Raw genomic sequence first — 15,069 nt, forward strand, 5'->3', positions numbered from 1 at the left:
TTACTTCGACTTGATTGAGTCCTAAATGTAGATTAAACAAAGAAGAACATTTGTGTTAACATTTGTGTTTACTTTAAATTTTGTATAATTTTCAGATTACCAGTCTTCTATTTACATTCATGTCTAAATAATTAAAATTGTCACATTATAATAAATGTCACTGCCAAAAGAATCTCCTAAAACACATTTTAAAACATTTCTTTCCCATGGCTGTTTACAGCAATTGGTGAACCTGAGAGTATAGATTGGTATAATCCCCAAGGCGAGAAAATCGTCTCAACACAGAGGGTCATGTTGCAGAAGGAAAGCCTCAGGTCACGATTGATCATCTACAATGCTAACATAGAAGATGCAGGGATATATCGTTGTCAAGCAACTGATGCCAAAGGACAGACACAAGAAGCAACAGTAGTTTTGGAAATTTACCGTAAGTCTTGCATTTTTTTCTGACTTTGCCACAATTGTACATCTTTACAATGAGTTCAGGCAAAATTTAATGTGTTTAAAAATAAAAATGGAGGTCCTGGAAGGTGGCTCAGTGGTAGAGTGTTTACCTTGCACATATGAAGCCTTGGGTTCGATTTCTCAGCACCACAAGAGCAGAAAAAGCCGAAGTAGCACTGTGGCTCAAGTGGTAGTGCACTAGCCTTGAGCTGAAGAGCTGAGGGACAGTGCCCAGGCCCAGAGTTCAAGCCCTACGACCGATAATAAAATAAAATAAAATAAAAATGGAAAGAATGAACTCTGTACCTTGCCTCAACGAATCCTAGAATAGATACTAGATCACAGTTAACTATAAACACACAGAATTACCAATTCTTTTGGTGGAATACCACAAGAATATTTTTTTTGTTTTCTTCGTTAACTATGTAACTAAATTATACCACTATACATATTATACATATTTCACAGATTACAAAAATTGATTTAGACCTTCATGCAATAACTGCATTTGTAAAAAAAATAAAATACCTTTGTTAAAATGATGCAAAGAGAATATTCTCGAGTTTCATTTGGTAAGGCCAATATTTACATTTCGAAAATATTGCATTGCTTTGGTGTCCCCAGCAAATATAGAGAATCCTGTCCATCTACTTAATTGTTCAAGCCCTATTCTAATTATAGACAATAAATAAAAATCCATGAGCAATGAATAGGTGTCATATATCCATGCTAAAAAATGTTATAGAACATTGTTACCCCCTCCTTTATTAAAACAAAGGAGCGGTTAACAATACTCAATAAGAAATGCACTCATTACCCTACTCATTTAACTGTAACTCCTCTGTACAGTATCTTTACAATAAAATATATATTAAAAATTTTATAGAAGAAGGTATAGACAGAGACAAATAGGGAACATTGAAGTGGAGAGACATATAGCTCTTTTGCCTGAAACATTTGGTAGAAATCTAAATGAAGTTAAGCGATTGCAGATGTCCCAGACTGGTAAAAATGGGGAATCTTCAAGGAAATGGAAGGAAGACATTCTATGTTCCTGTTGCAGGAAAAGGAGGAAGAAACACTAGAGTAAGAGTTTTGGGGCTGGGAAGGTGTCTCAGTGGTAGAGCGCTTGCCTTACATGCATGAGGGCCTGGGTTCGATTACTCAGCACCACATAAGCAGAAAAAAGAAAAAGAAAAAAGCCGGAAGTGGTGCTGAGGCTTAAGTGGTAGAGTGCTAGCCTTGAGCTGAATAGCTGAGGGACAGCTCCCAGAACCAGAGTTCAAGCCCCCCAAAAAACAGTTTTGGTGTTGACTCCAGCTCAGGTATGACATCCTGCCCCACTGAAAGGACTCTGCAGGTGATTCTCAGTGAGAAGGAATGTTATTATTGAGTTTTTAAGAGATAGAGGTTTACCTAATTACCATAGCAGGGATAATTGTCGAATCTGCGGTATCTTACTGAGAAAACAAAAAGATAATTCTTTTATATCCTTTTTAAAAATTTTCTCAATGCAGAAAAGCTCACATTCAAAGAAGTTATCTCTCCTCAAGAATTCAAGCAAGGAGAGGATGCTGAAGTCGTCTGCAGAGTTAGCAGTTCACCGGCACCAGCTGTTAGCTGGTTGTATCATAATGAGGAACTCACCGCCATTTCCGACAGTTAGTATTTTGGTAACTCTCTTAAGTTATATGTTCTAAAACGTATTACTTTATTAGTGTATCTTACAAAAGAAAATGTAGAGCTCGGTGGATGATATTGCATGCAGAGATAATCCCAGAATTCTAACAGTTGAGGCAATATAGGTCGCTCGTTCCTCCTTTTACGTTGGCAGGCCTGAGACTCTCTCACAAATAAAACATGGAAGAAAAATGCTGTGTTCCACCCTAAAGTCAAGAATTACTTTAAGAACTTAGTGTGTTAAAGTTTGGTAATTGATTGACTTCAGGACTAATTCTATACCTTTACTATAGTTTTTGTAAAATACCATAGCATAGCCATAGTTGTTTAGCATAGATTAGCATAGTAGTTTAGCCAGTACTTTAGTATACAGTATTGCCAGTAGCTTTTATCTGTATATTAAAAAAAGAACTGGCTTACATGCCATTTATTTATGTATTTGCTTATTTATTTATTGTTGATTGTGGGGCACTGAGCACTTCCCTGAGCCTCTTTTTGCTCTAGACTAGCATGATACCACTGGAGCTACAGCACCAATTTTACTTTTTGAGTGGTTAATTGGAGATAAGAGTCTCACAGGGATTTTTCTGCCTGTGCTGGCTTCCAACTGTGATCCTCAGATCCCAGCTTCCTGAGTTGGTAGAGTACAGGCCTCAGCCAATGGCGCCCAGCAATATTTAAGGAAAGATTATGAACCTTTTTTTCAATATTAAGTAAGTAAAGGAGTGTAAACCGGTGCTCACAGATTCTAAATACTGTCATTCAAACATGAGTTCAAAAGCTCACTATTGGTAAACATAAGATAGTATCTGTATGAATCCTATTTAATATTCTGGACTGTCCTTTCAAAAATAACTGTGTATTCTAAATATTATGGTTAGATGTCTACAGAGAAAAGGCTAAAATATAAAACATTTACTTGATTCATCTGTATGGTTTTGATCCAGACAGAGCTAAAATCTCAGAATACTATGATATCAGAAACTAAAAACATAATTTGCTGACATTATGGTCCTTTCTCATTGTGCACAGGGAGCATTTTCAATTTAGAATACTTTCAATGCACCTGCATTGCAGGGAAGTACAGAATAATTGAATCTTTTAAAGTGTTTTTCAATCTAAATGATTCCATTTTGTATTTCCAAGAGCAGAAATTTCTATAGCATATAGGATAAATAGTAAAGAGATTCTCTTTTAAATATAGATATAATATACCATGATTATATTCAATAGTCTTTTTTTAAATTTTAAGATAATTTTCTTAGCTTGGCATATTCAATGAGTATTAATAATTGTCAAACTCTCATTGCTTCTCTCATAAGTTAATGAGAACTAATATTTAATTTCCCACTTCCTCATTTAGTGTAACTGATTCATAGTTTCTTACAGAATTTATTTGAGTAAATTGTGTGATATATTTTCAGACTTGTTCTGTTCAATAATATATGGCAGTTGAGTTATAAGAGTTACAAGATCATATCTAAACTTTTAAAGATATTATAATATCAAGCTTCACATATACTTTATTTCAAGAATTAAAGGATGTGTAGAATAGACATCCTCAACTAAGACTTATAGAAATGAATAATAGTGATGTTTTTGTGATTTAATTTAGGCATTTCTCCCCAAGCATCACATGCAGAAGTGATGTTATTTTAATTTGCATTTGTTTCCAGTTCTTTCCATGTCCCTGAATCATTAATGGATATTTTTGAACTGCTATGCTGTTAAATAATTATCCATCTGTAAACCATGGATCAATTTCAATCCCAGGCTTTAAATTACAGATAACAGAGTAACCATGTATAGATATCTTTGAAGTAAATAAACTATTTGGCTTGGTTTTACATTCTGAACAAATTCATTTATAGTGAAAAGTTTCATTTGCTTTATTCATTCATATCAAGATTTTTTTTAATATTGAGAATAAGTTTTATCAAAGTAGAATGTAATGATGAAGTGGTTATATGAAACATAATTGCAAGTTGGATGGCTGGAAAAATGTGGTGAAAATGATTTTTTCCGTATTATATAAGGATTCAATAGAATTGTGAGGAAGTTTAAACTATTCTAGGTTTGTAATGTTGTAAGAACATGTCTCATTCTTCATTAGCAAACCATTTGTATATTTAAACTGGACTTACAAGTATGAATATTTTATGTGACTTACCTCATATAATTTCTTCTATCAGCCAATGGAATCATTTAAAGTTCATAAGCTCTGAAAGTTTGTGTAGAGGTGTATAATAATGTAGAGGATCTACAACTTTCTGCTGCTGAGTTAAAGTTCAATGTAGAGATTTATAACAATGTAGAGGATCTAAGAAACTTTCTGCTACTGAATTAACGTTCAGTGTTCTAAGCAGATAAGGAAGGATTGGAAATCTGTATCATAATAGTTATGTTTTTGGTAGCGAACAATGGATAATAGCTATCCACAATTAAAATAGCTACAGAATAGTTTAGATAGAATTTCTCCATGTTACCCATTGAAAGGAAATCTATGTTTGACCTAAACCACAAGTGTAGGAAGAAAAGGTAACATTTTCCCCACAATATTGAGACTTTTAGAGTCACCTTGATGGACCAAAATGCAGAAATGCTCTCTCTCTCTCTCTCTCTCTCTCTCTCTCTCTATATATATATATATATATATATATATATATACATACATATATATATATACTTTGTAAATGCTTTGCTTAATATTTAATTGACATATTTTCTATATTAAAATATAGACAAACTTATTTTTCTCCATTTATATATACTATTTTTCATAATTATTCATGGATACATTTAATACTTAGTACTTAGTCCTCTGGAATTCTAGATGTTGTTGATTTACACTTAAGATAAACAAAATTCATTGCCTTCAACATACTAATAGCCTAAAGTGACAGATAAATAGGTAAGTATCAGTGGAAAACAAGCTTCATAGAATGTACAGTCAGGAAATTGCAGTAATGTTATATGAAAATAAAAGACCTAACCAGCCTGGAATGAAGGACTTGGGAAAGATACCTGTCAGGTGGAAAAACAGCTTCTTTACATATGAACAGGCATTAGCCAGCTGAGGGAGAAGAAGACTCTCCCTAATGAGAATTCACCAGGTGAAATGGCCCAAAGGCAAATGATAGCCTGAATAAACACACAGGAATCTATGTTTGTTATTGCTCCAGATTTTGAGTATTTACTACTTGAATTATGACACTAATACAGAAGTATAGGATTGATTACTCAAGGAATTATAATAAGGAAAACTAAGGAGGAACGCTCTGGCTATTCATTCAACATGGCTTTGACATCTCTGCTAAGGAATTTGGAGTTTCTCCAGCACAGACATCACTGACTGGTTTAATAAAGGCGGTGACATGGCATAATATATATTTAAAGCAGCATATTAGTGTTTCAGTGAAGAGAATGACTTGGATGAGATTCAAGACAAAACGCTAATAGTGAGAATAGTTAAGATCCTGTGAAAATAATTGCTGAGAGTAGAGGACTTTAGATGAAGTTATGACAGAAAGGAAAGCATAGAAGATTTAGTTGGTGTCACAGACAGTGGGAGATGAGATGTCAGTGATGATTTTGTATTAATCTTTAAACACAAAACAACAAGTATTTGCCTTGAGACTCTAGGTCCAGAGAAAATCACTGCAAAGACATGAAGTCAGACTATGGAAATGCAAGTGAAAATACTAAAGTCAAACTTTAATTTAAGAGATTAAATACTTAAAATTACTGTAAGTAAATCCATATAAAACTCATAAAACAGATGGAACACATAGAAATAGGCTGGTTCAAATAAATCGTAGGAGTCATCATAATATAGATATTGATTGCCACATGAAGAGATGATACGAACAAAGGATTAGATACAGAATGAGAAACAAACAAACAATAAAACCTTAAAATAACTTAACTAAATAAGTATATTGTAGGCAGTTGATCTCCAAAAAGCCATGCCTTATTATCCCAGCCAAGCAGAAGGATAAACCCTGAGGATTGAGTGCAAAGTCGATCTAGACAGAGAATTCCTTGACACTTCATCTCAAAAACAAACAGCCATAATCTAGGCTGTAGGCAGGGTCAAATAGGTAAAATTCCAAATGAATGACCTATTAAGATTTCCCTAGACTCTCAACCAGTAGATAGAAGATATGCAAATAAATATGGGACAAGTTATAAAATTAAACTCTGGACTATAAATATCCTAAGCAGTTAGTTCCTTTAAACAATGCAAATGATGCTTGACATAGAAATCCTGACTGAACAAAACCTGTGTTGCTCCCACTAATCAAGGTATCTTAACTGCCATACTCAGCCATTGTATAAGGTTAATTATTTTTATAGTTATATTGAAAAAGATAATGTAAGACATTGCCTGGATATTACAAAATAGAACTAGATAGAAACAATTTTTTCTTCCCTAATGAAGAAAAATTAACACTGTAAAAATCATGCAATAATCATAAATGAGAAAAGACTTGACAAAGCATACAAAGTAGATATGAACCACAGGCTTCTCAGATAGAATATTAGTTTAGGTTTTCAGTTGATTCAGTCCCCAAACTATTTTATGTTTTTATATAAATGCATGGTGCACCGACACAAAAATAGAACCTTGATATAGATGATTGGCCAAATCTATTTGTTTCAAAAGATTTTTTTTGCCTGAAACAAAAAATAAATTCAAATTTTAAACATTTTTACATATATTATGTAACTTGAACCTCATGATATTATCTGGCCTCCTAAGTGTATGAAAAATGGTTAGTTTAATTACTGTCAAGACAAAATGTTCAATCAATTTTTCAACCTTTTTCCATAGTCAAGCTGCGACATGTTTGAAATCAGAAGTTTTCAGGTCAATGATAGCTAATCGGCCTGCGGTGTTCTTTTCTGTGTCATTTCTACAGGAAAAGCACTAGGGAAAAATAATAGCCTAACCATTTCATGTGGATATAAAGTCTTGAATGTATTTTAGAAAAAATATGTTTATATCATAACAAGGCAGGGTAGAGTGGAAAACTTGAAGTCATGAAATTACATTTTACTTTCAAATTTGAATTTTTTTGTTGATGAAAACTTTGATAGTGTCAGACAAGTGTCATATTTCTACTCTTCTCATTCTAGAGCACACGGGACTTAGCATTCAATTACTGCTATAATTTTCTCCCTTGTGCTTGTTTTCCAGATCGGTTTGCTATGCTAGCAAACAATAACCTGCAGATTCTCAACATCAATAAAAGTGATGAAGGTATATACAGATGTGAAGGGAGAGTGGAAGCTAGGGGGGAGATTGACTTTCGTGACATCATTGTCATTGTTAATGGTAAGGATCAAAAGATTGGTGAGTATTCTGTTCATTTTAACAATGTGTGTATTCAAATCAACACTCAGTAGTTCCCTAATAAATATCAAAGTGTAAAAGAAATCTTCCCAGTTCTCTCATGGTTTAAGTTAAAAGGTAAAACAGCAACAGGGGCAGGATATGAAGTCTTATTTGATGTGCCCATTCTGACATCACTTTTCAAAGAGTAGGTACACAAATTGCCTTTTGTTATGTTTACAGTTGTTGAAAGAATGCCAAATGAAACAGTAAAATTTCATTTCAGACTTATATTTTAAATTCCATGAATTACTGAGTCTATAAACTACTGTGTCATCATCTGCATTTTTTCTTTATTTTTTATGTTTTATATTTATATTTTTATTTTTTATTGTGAAAATACTGTACAGACGGGTTGCAATTACATGGGCAAGATAATGAGTACATTTCTTTTTTTTAATTTTTTATTTATTTCTTGTTATTTCTGTACAGAGGGGTTACAATTACATGGGCAAGATAATGAGTACATTTCTTATATAGCATTGTAGCCTCCTCCTTTGTTTCCCCTTCCCATCCCTTCCCATCCTCCCCCCACACCCCAATGAGTACATTTCTTATCAAGCATTGTAGCCTCCTCCTTTGTTTCCCTTCCCATCCTCCCCCCATCATCTGCATTTTTTTGCAATAATAGAATTATTGCAAGTATCAGTGGATATTAGTGATTAAGTTTATAGATTATGATGGTATCTCTATCTTCAAACTTGTTTCTCCTACTATATTCCTTAGTTTGAAAGGAAAACATTCTGTGAGTCTCAAAGAGGAATTCATAAAGCCATATTGTGTCTCTATTGTTCTACAAATCTGCTAAGAGGAAGCTCCCAGGGTTTCCCTTCAAGTTCTCTTAAAGAGTTTCTTGTCTCTGGTACCATGTTTTCCCAGGACAGTAATGTGACTCTGAGTTTTCTTCCTGAACTTCTTCCAGCTGTGATCTTTAATCTCAATCTCAGTTCTTTTTTCTTCTACACTAAAACCTACAACCATTTAATACTTTGGTGCTTCATATTGAATGTAAGACACAGTCACAGAGTTCTTTCTGGGCACAAGAGGACTTTGTAATTGGCTTATTACCTTGCCATGGAGACCTATGTTTCAGCCTTGTAGAAGTCACAGACTTCATGAAGATCTAGGCTGCAGAAGCCCTTTTGGCACTTTAGAGTCTGGCAGTTATGTTTTTCTTAGTTGTTGGATGATTTGACTTTCATGAGGAGAGATTTCAGTACACAGAGGACATGTTTAAATATTAATTCCTCTACATTTGGGTTCATATGTATGTCTATCAATAAACTGATACATCAAACTGTATATAACCCATATCTTTATTATTTTATTATTTTACATTAATCAAAGGCAATATACAGTAACTATTTTATTAATAATCGAGCTGTTCTCCATGCTTTGTTTTATAACATACTTATAGAAACATATAATTAAAATTCATCATGGTCAAGTTTTTGCACCAAGTATTCTCTTACAAGCATATGGATTACAATACCATGAATAGGTACAAAGCTGTTTAAAAATTGCTAAATATATAAGCACCAGTATTAGGTATGTATGTACTTTTGCCATTTATGTTATTGCATAAACATGCATAAGTAATCATATATATTTTACAGTGAATAATAATTCAAATATACTTAAATGAAAATGTCATTTGAAAAGCATAATATTATGGTTCTTCATGATCTCTTCTGATATAATTTCTATTTTTATTAGTATTAAGCAAATTTACTTGAGTGTTTCATTGTGACATTACAAACATGCACACAAAATACCAGGTCAAACTTAACCCCTGCCATCTCTCTCTTTTACTCCATTCTCACTTAAAACATTTGCAGCTAGTTTCATTGTTCTATTGTCATACATGCAAATGAACTTCTTTGACCATATTCATCCTCATTCATAGTCATCTGCAGTCATCGTTTTTGTTTTCATAATTATTTATTACATTCATTTCATATCCTAATCAATTTCTGAATTTAATCTGTAGGGGTTTGTATTAATGATTTTGATGGAAGGTGCACTTGGGTCTGAATAACAAAGCCGGAATCTTCAAATCCAGCATGGTTTGCATTCAAACCAGAATATTTGGTTCTATGTTTTTATATTAACCTATAATTTACAAGAAAGATAAATACTGGAACTTCCTATTCTATGCCACTGAAAATATCATGTAGTTAATGCACACTTTTACCAGTGTATCAGTCAGTATGTCATCCAAACTTTTCTCCAAGAGATTAATCCACAGATCCTAACCTGACATTCAGTATTTAAGACAATGCTAATTAGCTACATTTTCTGCTTAAGCTCACACACTCTCATACCTTCAGATACCAAGAATGTCTTTTTTTTTCAAAATAACAGTGTGTTGGAAGTGTGGCACTCTGGCTCAAGTGGTCGAACACTTTCTTGGAGCTGAGGAGCTCAGGGACAGCACTCAGGCCCAGAGTTCAAGCCCCATTACTGACAAAAAAGAAAAAGAAAAAAGAAAAAAAATTAACTGTGCACAAAATGGAGGATGGCTTGTCATGGGAATGCTTTGGCTATGCACCCTAGACAGCTATGATTTTTCTCTTAGAATTTGCTTTGACTTCAACCAGGAAAAAAATCATTCTATTCCAGTCTTGCTGACTTCTTTTCTGTGCATTGGTTTCTAGTAAATACTAAGATTCTCGCACAAGTTTCCCTTAGAATGCTTCTCGGATAAAATCTCATGAAGATTTTTCATTGAAAATTTTGAGACTGTAATGCAAGTACAACTTTAAAACATTATTGTCTGTCTCAGTTTAAATTTTGATGCTTGTTCCATGTCTTTCCTCTCCCTTAATATTCCAAGCCCAGTCTTGAGTACTGCTATCTTATACAAGCCTTTCTCCTTGCCTTTCAGTCCCTTTTCCCCACAAGTTCACAAAAATCCCAACAAAATACTAAAACTAACTCTCTCTTCATATGCTTTGCTTCTTTATTAAATCTTGTTTCTTTAAACCTTGATTTTCTCTATTTTCATGTTTATTCTTTGTAAACATGCCCTTTATTTCAATGTTTATTTGAAAACCATCTTGCTAGTTTCCTCTGAAGTACCAGCAGCACTGCATTCTAAATAATTTATTCTGTTCAAAATCCCTTTATGAATTTCTTAACCTACATCACAAACTATGTGTAAGGTCCGCTCCTGGATGGCGAGCAGACTCCACACTCCTCGCAGCAAAGTCTCCACCCAGTACCTGCGTTACCTAGGCAACTGGGACACCTGGAAGAGGTCACATCTGCATCCCCTGAGGTCACATCTGAATTTGATGTGGCCACACCTTTCCCCACCCATACCCTACATAAGGGCTAGCCCAGGCCCAGACTCTCCCTTTTTTCTCTCTCTGTTCGTTTCTAGCTCTTGCTGCTCTTCTCTTGCTCTCTTGCTGCCCCCTTTTTTCTCTCTCTGTTCGTTTCTAGCTCTTGCTGCTCTTCTCTTGCTCTCTTGCTGCCCCCTTTTTTCTCTCTCTGTTCGTTTCTAGCTCTTGCTGCTCTTTTCTTGCTCTCTTGCTCTCTCTCTTTCCCAGCCACGTGGAGTGCCAACCTTGCCTGGTCCCAGCAGGTCTACCCCTTACCTGAATACCACGTGAGTGCTACTGTTCTTACCCCTCTCTCTGCTCTTTTCTGGCTCTTTTCTCTCTCTCTCTCCTCTCTTCCCAGCTCTCTCTCATTCCCAGGCCTTTCCCAGCCACGTGGAGTGCCAACCCTGCCTGGTCCCAGCAGGTCTACTGAATAAACCCCTTACCTGAATACCACGTGCGTGCTGGTGCTGTTCTTACTCGGCCTACCTCTTTTTAAAAACCTAACACTATGTACAGTTTTTCACTGACAACTCTTTCCCTTCCATGGGGAAGTATTTCAACAGAATTTCTCATTGGCGTGTGTTATTATGAAGCTTCCAAATGAGAGCATGCTGTCTTCCAATGCAATTGACCAAGTGACGTGCTCTGACCAATGGCATAGGAGAAAGCATAATATACTGCAGTAGTTGAAATTACCTTCAACAAGTACATGGAATGTTTCTTCACCTTCTCATCTTCTTCTTAAAATCCATTTTATGATCTTTAGTTAACGAGAATTCATTTCAACCTAAAATATATGGGTATAATACATCTTGATCAATGTTACTCCACTATTCTTCCCATCCAACTCCTTCTTGTCTTTCTTTCTGCCTTGAAACTTTGTTTCTCAAGTAAGGAATTCTTCATCTGAGGCATATTTAAGTCAGGACAAGTAGACTTACAGCTAATCTGAAGATACTTGTAGATATATAATAGGACTACAAAATGAAACATTTTTCAAAATCTGAAGTTTGGAAGTTGTTTCCTATCTCATATACATATGCAATTTCAGGACTGGTGAGTATCTCAGGTACCTTGAAGATAATTTAAGCTACTGCTTATGCTTGTGTTTGCTGCTGTGCCATTGGCCAGAGCAAGTTACATGGTCAGTTGCATTTGAAAACAAGTTATTTATTGTGAATGGAAAAAATGTCTGTTGATAGTTTTGTTATGTTCTTGTGTGCATTGATATGAGCATCTCACCTACCCTCTCCAGAGTATTTTGTTTTGGGGATTGTGTGTGTGTGTGTGTGTGTGTGTGTGTGTGTGTGTGTGTGTGTGTGTGTGTGTGTGTGTGTGTGTGTGTGTGTGTGTGTGTGTCTGTTTTAGTTGGTCATGGGACTTGAATTCAGGGCCTCAATGCTGTCCCTGAACTCTTTTACTTAAGGCTAGCATCTACCACAGCACAACTTCTGATTTTCTGTTGGTTAATTTGGGCTAAGAGTCTCATAGACTTTCCTTCCCAGGGCTGACTTTGAACTGTGATGTTCGGATTTCAATCTCCTGAGTAGCTAGGATTACAGCCATGAGCCACCAGAACTCAGCTCGATCCCAATACTTTTTATGGACTTATCTCTGTAACTGAAAGTCCTCATGCAAAACACTAAAACCAGACTCCTATCTTTTGTCGTATATTAAATAAATTCAAAATTTTAATGTAACCTGAATCTTTGGAACTACTGTATGAAATTATGTGCAAAATACTAAAAAATGTATATACACAACTTACTGAATGGCATACTAATAATTTAGAAAACAAGTGCAAGAATGGAAAATTACCTCAAATTAAAATGTTTCAGCATATTAGAAGAAACAAGGAACAGAATCAAGGAATAGCTTACAAAATAGGAGAAAATCTTCTCCAGCTATTTAATAAAGGATTAATATATATTATGCACAAATAACTAAAGAATGTAAATAGGAAAAACAATTATTCCAATTTATGAATGGGTAAGTAAACTGTATAGAAAATTCTCAGAAAAAGGAATATAATTTGTTAGTAAATATGTGAAAAAATGCTCACCACCACTGTAGCCATGAAGGAAATGTAAATCAAAACAACACAGTTTCCATATGACCAATCTTAGAATGGTGGTTATCAAGAAAACAAATAACAAATGCTGGCATGAAGATATAGGAAAAGAAACCATCATGCACATTTAGTGAGTATTTAAAGTATCCTAATCATTATTGAAAATGAAGATTTCTCAAGAAATTAAAAATGCCATAGATCCTGATAACCAATACTGGGTTAAGTCAAAAAACATGTTTATTGAGTTTAAAAGACAGAGAACAGTATTATTCACTCAAAAATCATTTTTTTCACTTGCAGAAACATGTATGGAAGTGAAAACCATCATGTCAATATACTAACATACAGGGTCTACATCTATACAATAACTTAAAATAATAATCAAGTATTAAATGATTATGTATAGTACATATTTTGGGAATCAGTGGGTTAGGAGAAGGAGAAAATGTCCTAGCATAACTATTATAGAAGTACATAAAATAGATCATGAAACCCACTAAAATTCTTAAAAGAACATGTTTTTTCCTTAAAAGGAGAGTCAAAAGAACTGGGAAGCTGCCTCCATGGTAGAGTGCTCGCCTCTCATGCATGAAGCCCTGGGTTTGATTCCTCAGCACCACATAAAAAGAAAAAAAAAAGCCGCAAGTAGTGCTGTGGCTTAAGTGGTAGAACGCTAGCTTTGAGCTGAAGAGCTGAGGGACAGCACCCAGGCCCAGAGTTTAAGCCCCACGACCGACCCCCCCCCCAAAAAAGGAGGGTCAAGAAACAATAACACATAAGGGAAGTATTTGAACAAAGTACATTATATGCATGGGTATAAATGTCCCATTTGAATTTCTTTATGTAATGGATTCATACTAATGAACTAAAAAAATCTAATTTTATACCATCCATGAAGAATAGGAAAAACACTTGCAAATGCTATTTTTGACTCATTTCACTTTTTTATCATCAATATTTATATATAATGCATGGAATCCTGAGTAAATGAACTTATGTAGACCTAAAAGAAAAAAAAACCTATGTTCCTTTGCATAAATACTGAGAATATCAATACTAGATGTCAGGAGTACAGGTACTTTAATCTTATATGTCCAATTGTTAAAATGACTGAGATGTACAAATAAAAGGATAATAACAAGGGTCATAATTTTGGCAATCATCAGATAGATAAAATATCTACATGAATTATTTTTCGTATCTAGTTACACCTATCTAGCAAATAACTTGTCAAAGTGGATCTTTGGGGAGTGATAAAACAGAGTTATCTTTATCTGAAACAAATTTGAAGGAGTGAATTGTTTCTGCTTCTAATGAACCTACAAGATCTGAAACTTAAATAAGTATCCGTTGTTAGCATTATAATCATCATTTCTGAGACATGTTTGATGGGAAATGATTAAATTCTTACAGAACACATGAAAAGTGAGAAAACATTGGGTTCCTTTATGGACCCAAAGGGACCCACAGGATAATCCAAATGTGAAATCAGTAGTATCTTTGATGCCCAAACTGGCAGCCAGAAAAAGGATAAGTTTGATATGTCAGATACAGCCAAATGTGAAATTGATCACAATTGTATTCATAAATGGCATTGTTAAATGACAACTATACTGTATAACTATTTAGAGATAAAAAAGAAAAAAATCTACATAATTCATTAAAGATAATCTAATATGGCTTACTGAACTAAACAGTCTAAAACAGGAGGTAACAAACCCCTTAAAGTAGTTACCACTGACGATGAATTCTTGATTGATGTCACAACATTCATCATTCTCCTCCATCCTCCCCAATCCAACCCATCCACTTCAGTTTAACATTTTCATAGACTATGCATTGCCTACACATATTCATCCTCTTCATCCATCGACCCTCTCTCTTTGACCTCCCCTCCTCACCTTTCAAGTGTTAGTATTAACTAAAGTAAGGTATCTTCAGGGGAGAATTCAGTGTAATTCCTTAGAAAAACCATTTCACAGTCCAACAAAGTGAAAACCAGGAAACTAGAGCAATTTTGATGAGAAAATTTTGATGAACAAATTTCATTTCGTAAACAAGACCTGCAACACTTCATCTCTGTCTTAGAAGTGATTCTCATTACAAATGCTTAACCGTAGGTAGAGCGTGATGAGGGTGATGAGCCGCGA

At 34.6% G+C, this 15,069-nt stretch overlaps 1 protein-coding gene across 4 annotated transcripts in view; it reads left to right on the forward strand.

The window, feature by feature from the left end:
• Ncam2 (neural cell adhesion molecule 2) overlaps nucleotides 1-15,069 on the forward strand; it is a 314,442-nt gene that overhangs the window by 187,307 nt on the left and 112,066 nt on the right. For 3 of the 4 annotated variants that reach the window (XM_070030502.1, XM_070030501.1, XM_070030500.1), the window contains exons 3-5: nucleotides 221-427; nucleotides 1,962-2,105; nucleotides 7,325-7,462. In XM_070030502.1, the coding sequence (XP_069886603.1) occupies nucleotides 221-427; nucleotides 1,962-2,105; nucleotides 7,325-7,462 (489 nt within the window). Of the gene's footprint in view, nucleotides 1-220; nucleotides 428-1,961; nucleotides 2,106-2,786; nucleotides 2,838-7,324; nucleotides 7,463-15,069 lie in introns of those variants that run through there. The other variant, XM_070030504.1, reaches the window with a different exon arrangement.

The sequence above is a fragment of the Dipodomys merriami genome, unplaced genomic scaffold, assembly GCF_024711535.1.
Source record: "Dipodomys merriami isolate MVZ:Mamm:240054 unplaced genomic scaffold, mDipMer1.0.p SCAF_2, whole genome shotgun sequence".
NCBI classification, from domain to species: domain Eukaryota; kingdom Metazoa; phylum Chordata; class Mammalia; order Rodentia; family Heteromyidae; genus Dipodomys; species Dipodomys merriami.